A 10,046-nucleotide genomic window follows, 5' to 3' on the forward strand; every position below is an offset into this window, starting at 1 on the left:
CTGCCTAGCGGGAAAAAATGGAACAGAAAAAAATATCAATACAGAGAAATTCTCTGACAAAGAATGAAAGATACTGAATAGAGTCCAACAAAAGCTTGTTCTGGAAAAGTTATAGTTAAGCTGATACTTTGTGCTTTGTCGTATTGAGATCTATTCTTAGTACAAACTGATAATTCTCCTGCTTCGCCCAATAGCAAGCTTGCTACGGTGGGCAGTGGTGGGACCTGCAAGTACGGCTCCTTTGCCATTGTTAAAATGTCTGCTTTTGGCAATATTGAAAACTTTGCTCTTTTTCTCTAACTACACCTATCCTTTTGTAATCACAAGGGAAGAAAGTGCTTGTTTGTGTACTACCGTCAAACCTGTACAAGTGAAAACCTCTACATAAGGACCACCTGGCTAATGTGACCACTTTTTGGTGGTCCCTTAGATAATTTTCCCCATTGACACAAGCATTAAGAATCCTGTCTATAGTGACCACCTGTCCACATAGACGAGATTTTATCGGTCCCCTGAGTGGTCTTCTTGGTCAGTTTTGACTGTATGTACAAAAGTGTAGAACATTACTGTAATTAACTTTTATGTTCGTGACACGGTAAAAATCAAGTCTCAACAGTTTGCAGTTAAAAGAACACATTTTTTTGTAATTTTATCACAATGAAAGATAGTTCACTGCGAGACGTCACTTTAAAAAATGGTTGAAATTTCAAGATTTAAATGAAAATCATCTCGATGACAATTATGATTTTTGAGTCATACATGTACATTTCTTCCCTTGAATTACAAAGCCATGGTTCCAAGAACTCTTTCTCTTCATAGACTAACATCCCACTCTACAGTCGTGTGTTTTATACATGACTTCTATACTTGAGCATTCCTTCTATAGTAAAGTATATTAAAGGTTAGCAGGTTCGCCAGCAAACAATGTTTGAACGATACACACATGAAATTCTTTCTTTAGGTTCCTTTGCCATCTACGGCTTTTGTTTTGACTTTTGTATGTTTCATAACTTTCATTACTTATTTCTCAGTTCAAAAAGACTATGCCAAAAAAATAAAACATTCTGAAGGTCCTAAAAAGTAAAGAATTGTACTATGATCAAGAAATATTTTGGATAAAAGCTTTTTTGAGTTGAAAACACCCCTATATTCTTCATGCCCCACCTCTCTCATAACAAACAATTTACTCTCTGTTTGAAGATGACTGTACATAGTATATCCATTCCTGTTATCATTAGAATTTCTTTCAAATGATTCACGGTTATGTTTCAGTTACTACGTATTCAGTTACTAAGATTTATCATAATTTGATGTTTTCTGTCGGAAACAGAAGCGAAATGAAGATTTTGAGACCGTGTCCTTCTGGCTGGCCAACACCTGCAGACTCCTACACAACCTGAAGCAGTACAGTGGAGAGGACGTGAGAATTCTCAGTTTTACCTTATATGGTATAGAGTGGAGATCAAAAAGTGTCGGTTTTACCTTATATGGTATGGAGAGGAGGAAAGAAGAGACAGAAGACATAAACTGGATAGTGAGTGAGTGTGAGTGAGTGAGTGAGTGAGTGAGTGAGTGAGTGAGTGAGTGAGTGAGTGAGAGTGAGTGAATGAGTGAGTGGAAGAAGTGTTAGCTTACAAAAATGTACCTTATACGGTATGGAAAGGAGGAAAAAAACAGTCAGCTTTACCTTATATGGTATGAAGAGTTTTACCTTATATGGTATTGAGGAAGTCTGAGAAAGTGTCAACTTTACCTTATATGGTATGGAGTGTAGTGAAAAAGTCTTAGCCTTACCTTATATGTAATGGAGGAAAGAGCAATCTCAGCTTTACCTTATATGGTATGGAAATGAGGAAAGATAGTCTCTACTTTGCCTTTCATGGTATAGAGAAGAGGTAACACTCAATATTTTACCTTACATGGTATGTAGAGGAGGAAAACAGTCTCAGTGTCACCTTATATGGTATGGAAAGATTTAAGTTACATTATTCTACATATAGCTATTGTAACTATTGAAAATGACTTCCTGACTGTTTGTTTGTTTGTTTGTTTGTTTGTTTGTTTACTACCTGTACAACTGTTACAGTTGCTAACATGTCTTGTCCTCTGTCCAGTCCTTTGCCAACCAGAACAACAAGCAGCAGAACGAACACTGTCTGCGGAACTTTGACCTGACGGAGTACCGACAGGTTCTGAGTGACCTGGCCGTGCATATCTACCAGATGATGATTAAGATCATGGAGAGCAAACTCCAGCCCATGATAGGTAAGCTGGAAATCTAACCAGGAAGAGTTTTCAAGAATCATCTTTTTCTACCTGTTTTACCGGTGACAGTGAGTAGAGTGTTCGCCTTGCATTTGGAAGGTTGTCAGTTTGATTTTCGGCCAAGTTATACCAAATACTAGAAATGGTACATACAGTCAAACCTGTATTAGCGGTCACCTTTGCATAGCGGCCACCTGCCCATAGTGGTCACTTTTTGTCGGTCCCTTGGATTTTTCCCATTGACATAAGCATTAAGAATTAGGCTATAGCGGCCACCTGTCCAACGCGGTCGCGGCCAGACGATTTTCAGTCCTGCGAGTACAGTAACACTGTCGGTAACGGTCACGGCGCGCCGGTAGAAGCCGCATCGCCACCGCACGCCGGGTTCAAAATCTTCATTTTTTCACGCAGTAATCAAATTTATGTGGACTCAAGCAGCTGGACTCAACTGGATAGGATGATAATAAAGAAAACCAGAATGTTTTATCTTTGTTAGAAAATCCATGGTTTGACGCGAAGTCAGTATAATTTTCTTCACATGGCTTGCGTTTGTACATCGTAGCAAAATTGACCATTTCTGTGCATTTCGACTGGACAAATATTACGGCAGCTTTTTGGAAAATACAACTCGCACATTTAGCTGATGCGGTAGTTCGGAAAATGTTTGAATGCCGGCCCAATATCCGTTTTCCCCGGTGCTCAAAGTCAAAACGTGTTTCGCGCAATTTTCAGAATGGCGCTGATAGTCAGCAGCAAAAAGGTCAACGGAAGACACCACTGTTTCGGAGGTATAATGCGCTAAATTTATTTTGCTGCAAAGTATCACTGAGGATAATTACTTTACCAAAAGCTTAAAAAGAAATATGAATAACATTAATATGATGTAAAATTCGGGATATTGCAATTTTCTGAAAAGAAAAAAGCCATCAAAAGAGCGATCTTCTTCTGAGTACCCTATTAGCATAATGGTAGAAGCTGATAATGACAAGCGGGAAGGGAAACAACAACAGACTAAGGAAAACTATCGCCACGATTTTATGTTTCAAAACGGTCGAAAACGAACAGTAAGTGGCAACTGAGCAACATGTATTTTGTTCTTAACTAACTAGGTGGCATTTTGCTGCGAAGGACTTTGTTTCATATGATTAAAACTCGTTGTTGACGCGTGTGCCTGCAGCGAAGCAGTCGCGAAGGTTCAAGAGTAGAGTATGGCGATGCTGGTCTGTACAGACATGAAGCCCGAGCAAGCCATGGATTTTGGAGTTGGCAGATACAATAATTCGTTTTTCAAGCCCATAAAAGAACAACAATCGACTTTCTAAAATGTGACTTACCTATGCAATGTTTACATGTGTACTGTACGGTGAATAAATGTATCTCAGTGGGTACTGAAAATATGTGTCACTCGTGGTCAATTAATCGACATTTTCTCCATAGCGGCCACCTGTCCTTAGCGGCCAGTTTTGGCCAGTCCCTTGAGTGACCGCTATAGACAGGTTTGACTGTATTGCTTTCCCTGCTAAGTACTCAGCATTTTCGAAAGTCAAAAGAAAACGAAAAAGTTCATAGAAATGACTTGTCCTACTTACAGTAAAAAGAGCGAAGCACTGTGACTGTTATAGACTATTACACACTAATTTAAAGACAAACTTCACCGTATCTGCTACACAGACTGATATTTTCCATGTGCTGTTATGTCCAACTCCAGACCTATGCATGTACTAGTATCTGCCTACAGTTTGGATCATTTTCAAACAAGACCGAATCATCCGTACACGACACTTATGTAACTCATATATTGTTGTCAATCATATTTTGTAGTTCTAAATGTAGGATAGATTAGCCTTGTAGCATTGTTATTGCACCATGTACGATTGTCAAGCAATAGAGTTCATTCATTCTATAAAAATTATTGGATCATGAAGAAGGTTAAAGACTGAACACTTTGTTCTGTTACTCCAGTGCCAGGCATGTTGGAACACGAGGCTATTCCAGGGGTTTCTGGTGGTGCCCGGCCTACAGGCATGAGGCAGCGCACCCAGAGTATCTCTGATGAGATGGGGGGAAGGTATACCCTCAACTCCATACTCAAACAGGTAAGTTTATCACATATCCAGATACAAGTACAGTTCCTACTCAGCCTGATGACATTACTGTCTTTGAATTAAACAAGAATCCTAGAAATTTCAAATTCATTACCGATCATTAGAATCAAATTATCTCTTCCAAATAAGAGGGGAAAATTTCCTCTGTTAGCAAGCATCCAACATACTGTACATGTAGAATCATGTGACATACCCACCCCTAGCACCAATGCATACATAATGTACATGTTCATGTAAACGACAAAGAAACGTTCAGCATTTGCTTGCAAATGTCTGACCTGTTGGGTGTTAGCAACGTGAAGGAGGTCAGTGACTTCCAACGGGGGTACTGTTTCTGTCTGTGTTTGTGTGTTCACAACTCGAGCTAGATCCTGATGGATTTGTCTGAATTTTGGCATGTGAGTTGTTACTGAGGTTTGATGGTGCATGGCGATTTTTACGGTCAGCAATAGGTCAAATGTGCCAGGAAGTTTATAACGCCCACCGTCTCTGTTTAGTGATGGCTGGAGTGCCCTGATGTATTGTTTGTTTTGTCTTGCAGTTGTCAGTGTTCCACAGTATCATGACGACCCACGGCATGGACCCTGAGCTGGTCAAACAGACCTTCCGCCAGACCTTCTACATCATCGGGGCGGGGACCCTCAACAACCTACTGCTCAGGAAGGAGATGTGCCATTGGTCAAAGGGCATGCAGATCAGGTAAACTGATTTTTGCATGAGATATTGTTTGAGCCTCAACCAAAATGTGTGCTGTCATCTTGTCTACTTTATGAAGACAAGTTAGGAAGCCAGAATGCTTTTGTGCACAGACGTCTGAAGAGTTTTGGTTAATCATTAAGTGTTGCATGGTTTTGACATGTTCTATTGAGATGTATTCATCTACTGTATAGTATGAAAAGCACATAACGTCACCCCTGCACCATCTCGAATAAGGGACCCCCATTTTATGTCCCTTCCAAAAGTCAGATGCAGCCCCAAGACCCCCAACCAAAATGCCCTTTCCAGGATTGAACCTGTGTTTCCCATTTACCACATTTTAACCAGGACATCAACACACCCTCCTTTATCAGCGCTGAAACCCACTCGGGAAATGCTCGGCAAACCCTCCCGGTCTCAGCCCTGATCTTTTGAACAGAGATTTTGGGTTCTGGGGATGTCACTGACAGTTGCTCATGAATAATTAATGAGCTAGCCTTATTTGGCACAAATAGTCGTTGGTTGCTCATGAATAATTAAGTAAGGATGTAAGACGTAAGCTGATTGGCTGATAGCTTACCAGCGTCCTTTGCAGATTTGCTCAAAATGAGCTTTAGCAAACCCTCTGATTGGCTGAAAGCTGTTTGGTGGTGACATCGCCAGAACCGTGTTCAGGGGCTCGGAAGAGCAGGGCCGCTATGGGAGGTAACGAACATATCGGGTCTGCTGGGAGGATGGATCAACAGTGAAGCTGCTATTAGTTGAGCTACAGAAAAATCCCCGCTGTACCATCAATGTTGTTGTTTTCCTTGCGTTTGTTAGATACAACGTGAGTCAGTTGGAGGAGTGGTGCCGTGACCACCACCTGTCTGACAGCGGTGCCATCCAGTCCCTGGAGCCGGTCATCCAGGCCGCCCAGCTGCTGCAGGTCAACAAGAAGACTGAGGAGGACGCCAAGGCCATCTGTGACACCTGCAAGAAACTCAGCAGTCAACAGGTCAGGGTTTACCATAAATTCCAAAATCTTTTCTGGTTTTGTTTTCACAATGAAAAAAAAGGAAAATGATCTCGAACCAGTTAAGCTCAAATGAACTCAATGAACAGATGAGCTAATCTTCCACTGGTCCCGACAGGAAGACAGATGTATGTACAGTATTTACAGGTTCATCGTACCAGGGAAATTCCCCTAGCTCTTTTAGACAAGCACAATGCACAGTGGACCACGGCTTAACGTCCAGTCCTAAGGACTGCGACCCTTTCCGGTAGCCGGGATCGAACCCGGGGCTTCTAGTTCCAGAGGCAAGATCGCTAACCACTGGACTACAATGCAATTGTTTTCTGCATTTCCCAGCATGTGAAGGGATCGGTGAAATGCTCTATTGTACGTGACCTATTGTACGTGAATAACAGGATAGTTTCATTGTTCAGCTTGATATATTGCACATATTGTCTGCCTGTGTTACAACAAGTGAAAGAGTGGTTTAAAAAGACAGACGCTATGTCCAGTATTTACAGGTTCATTGTACCAATGAAATTGCCCTAGCTCTTTTCAAAAAGTGCAGTGAACTGTGGACCAAGGCTCAATGTCTCAAGGACCGCGACCCCTTCCAGTTGTGCATGTTGGGTAAGAGACACTGCCAGGATCTGAACTCCCAAATTCTTGGGTCACTTACCACTAGACTATGCACGCTACCAAGACTGTCATTTACTTGAGTTTAACTGTGTCCTTTACTGTTTCAGATCATCAAAATCCTGAACCTGTACACTCCCGTCAACGAGTTCGAGGAGCGTGTGTCCATCTCCTTCATACGGATCATCCAGGCCCGTCTTAAAGAGCGGAAGGACATCCAGAGCACCCTCCTTCTGGACACCAAGTTTTCTTATCCCGTCACCTTCCCTTTTAACCCATCATCGCTTCAGCTCGACTCCATCCAACTCCCCGAAGCTCTCAACGTCACCTTCTTAAGAAAAGTATAAGAAAATCCTGCATGCTCTGGTGTTACAATAGTCATCTCACAAGCAAAAACCACCCCTTTATTAGAATGGTTCTTCCCAGTATTGTCTTGGAGTAAGTCTGAAACTGGTCGCATCCACTGTCTACAAAGGGGTGGCCAAAGTGGGTAGTTACAGCTCAGCACATGCAAAGTAGTTAGATGTAACAATCTGTACTAGTGGCTGCCTACTTGTAACATTTAGCCAATGAGCACTCAGGACACAGTAGAAGATGATTACAGAAGGATCATTGTGATTGGTTGGTTGGTACAATGTTACAGGTGGTGTGATAGGGTGTGGATGACCTGAAATATCTAATCAGGCTTCAGTTTACATGTAATTGGTAATATCACCATTTTTGTGACTAAGAGTATGTGATACTTGTGTGTAGAGGAATATTTGAGCAGTAATTAGAATTGGAAGGATTATGTACAGGTAAAAATGGAGCTGGTAAAACAATCTTTTGGGGAAAATAAGCCATTTTAGGATAGGTCCAATAGTAAAAGCAAATGTTGGCGTATTGGCTCACTATACATGTAGGTTGCCACTAACTTGCACTGCAAGAAAATTCTACGATAAGAAAGCCAAGGTCTTGGTAAAACACAGTTTCACAATTATGTAACATTTTACAGCAGTTTCACTGTTTTTATTTCAGTGATATCTTTATAATGTGTGTAGATATGGCTTAGCACTGAAAAAATGTCTGTCTTCTTGCCATTTTCATGATTAACCTTCTCCGTGCTGCCTAACCCTGTAACCAATAGGGAATTGGGTGGCAAACGGCTTCTTTGGTGTGCTAAAGGTTAAACTCATGATCTATATATATGTCCTGGGAAAATCATATGCTGTATACACAATGTATGCAATGGCTCAACCACACCTTTCTAAACAATACTATATAATTCAGTGCACTTGATGTGTTTCGAGCTTGGTCTTAAAGCAATTTGGACCCACGTAGACCATATTCATGGTACATGTACAATGTTCATTTCATCGCATTGCAGTAACATGTTTTTTTAATGCTACCGTAAATCAAGAAGCATTTAGTGTCTATACATGTGCTGTAAAACTAGTTACTGTTGAATCACTGTATGCAGAATATACAGAAATCTGATGCACCTTTGCTGGCAACAAAGATTTAGTATAACTTCTTATTTCAAAAACATGAGAAAAGACAGATTTCTGAGCAAAAAAAAATATATAGGCCACGGTAGGTAATATATTCATTATGTATGGATGATAAAACAAGTTATATAGACAAGGATGGTCTATGCTTTGTATAGCAAGGTGAGAGGAAGAATTTTCAATTGTTTTAGAGAGAGATTGTAGTAAAATTGTGGCTGATGTACATGGAATATTCTATCTGCATGAGGACTGAATGTAGAGAAGAGGTCTAGAAAAAATGTTCCTAGTGTGTGATTGTGCAATTCTAACATTACAAATGTATTGTTACAGATGGGAAAAAGATTTGATATTGTGCAATGAATTCTGATTATGAAGAAGTGATGACTAGTTAGAATGTTGATGGCGACATTAGAAATCACTGTATCGTTGGGAACTTTCTTAAAATACCTTCTCCTTTTGTGTCGTGGGTAAAGATCGTTGATTGTGAATTTGCAAGCAAATGTTGATAGTGGTAGTTTCCCCCTACCGTATCAGATATTGTAGCTCTAATGTCTCCAAAATAGAGTCATTTTACACTAGCTTGAAGCAATCTGGAAACGTTCATGACCAAAAGATAAGTATGACGCTTGGAAAGTACATGTTGTAACGGGAGAGTTGTGTACACTATAATCGTGAATATGCAATAGCTAATGCTAACTCAATCTCTTACCAATTTATAAATGTGTTTTCATGGGTTTTACTTTATGTAAAACATTGCTGCAAATGTGGGTTGGGTTAAATATGCAAATAGATTTCTTATATGGGCATTAGTTTTGATTTGTAAGGTTAAGGTAATATTGCGTACAAACTGGTTTTGGTTTACCTTAGGTTTGTTTTGTGCTAAGAAAATTATTTTGCTATCTATGTTTTTTGTACAAAACCCGGGAGGTTTATGTTTGTTGATTAAAGTGTAGCATATCCTGATCCTAATTTCAAAATATTTGAACCTTGGCCTCCAAGGTTATGATCCAATCAGAACGCAGCACCATAACTGACAATTTGTCAGCATACAGTATAGAATAGTGTATATCAACAATAGATATCGGTTTGTTGAAGCCATATGTTATGCCAAGTCATGCCCCACTACAAAAAAATAGGACACTGCATAGTATTATGGAAACAGCCTTTTGAATTGTTTGTGCCCAGAAATATACACATTGAGTTTGTGATTATATAACCAAAGTGGTCCATAATTATGTACTGCTATATTAATATAATGCTGTATAAGTTTAAGCCGGGAATCCTCTTGTGTATATTGGGTAACGGGTGCTGTTCTTGTGGATTAATTTCTATATTTATCAGGGATACAGGTGAATAATATCCTGATATTTATGAATTATGAATGTAGAGAGTTTTCTTTTTGATCAGAACTTGCAGTAGATGCTGTTGATTTGTATATGTTTACATGGCAACTATGTGTGATGCAGTCAATCATGAAATAGATTAATACACATTGGAGAAGAAAAGAAATAGATGATTGTGTTTGTCTTAATTTGTCTCAATTTTAATTCGTGTTTTAGAGCTAGTTCAGCACCACACCCCAGGGCAGAATATCATGCACTGGAAGAACCGCAATATCGTGTAAAAAGCAAGTGAATTTGTACACTGAAATGCTGTTATAGAATGATGGTGAGTTGATTGTCTAGTAGAAAATTCATTTTCCATCTTCATTGAAGAAGCTATTAAATATTAAATGAAACTTGAAAAACAAAGAAAGCAGAAATCATCCACAAACAAAAGGTCGAGGAACCAGTGATGAGATCAACAGTTTGCATTTATAGTTGAAGAAACGAAACCCAAGGCTGAAGTTTCAACTACCGTTCT

The 10,046-nt window shown here is 39.8% G+C and overlaps 1 protein-coding gene across 1 annotated transcript in view; it reads left to right on the forward strand.

The window, feature by feature from the left end:
* Positions 1-9,694, forward strand: part of LOC136425244 (unconventional myosin-Va-like) — a 71,951-nt gene extending 62,257 nt beyond the window's left edge. The window contains exons 41-47 of the mRNA XM_066414058.1: positions 195-230; positions 1,331-1,420; positions 2,115-2,265; positions 4,228-4,361; positions 4,912-5,069; positions 5,889-6,063; positions 6,807-9,694. Of these exons, the coding sequence (XP_066270155.1) occupies positions 195-230; positions 1,331-1,420; positions 2,115-2,265; positions 4,228-4,361; positions 4,912-5,069; positions 5,889-6,063; positions 6,807-7,043 (981 nt within the window). The 3' untranslated portion in view covers positions 7,044-9,694. The remainder of the gene's footprint in view (positions 1-194; positions 231-1,330; positions 1,421-2,114; positions 2,266-4,227; positions 4,362-4,911; positions 5,070-5,888; positions 6,064-6,806) is intronic.
* The last annotated feature ends 352 nt before the right edge of the window (positions 9,695-10,046 follow it).

The sequence above is a fragment of the Branchiostoma lanceolatum genome, chromosome 19, assembly GCF_035083965.1.
Source record: "Branchiostoma lanceolatum isolate klBraLanc5 chromosome 19, klBraLanc5.hap2, whole genome shotgun sequence".
Taxonomy (NCBI): Eukaryota; Metazoa; Chordata; class Leptocardii; order Amphioxiformes; family Branchiostomatidae; genus Branchiostoma; species Branchiostoma lanceolatum.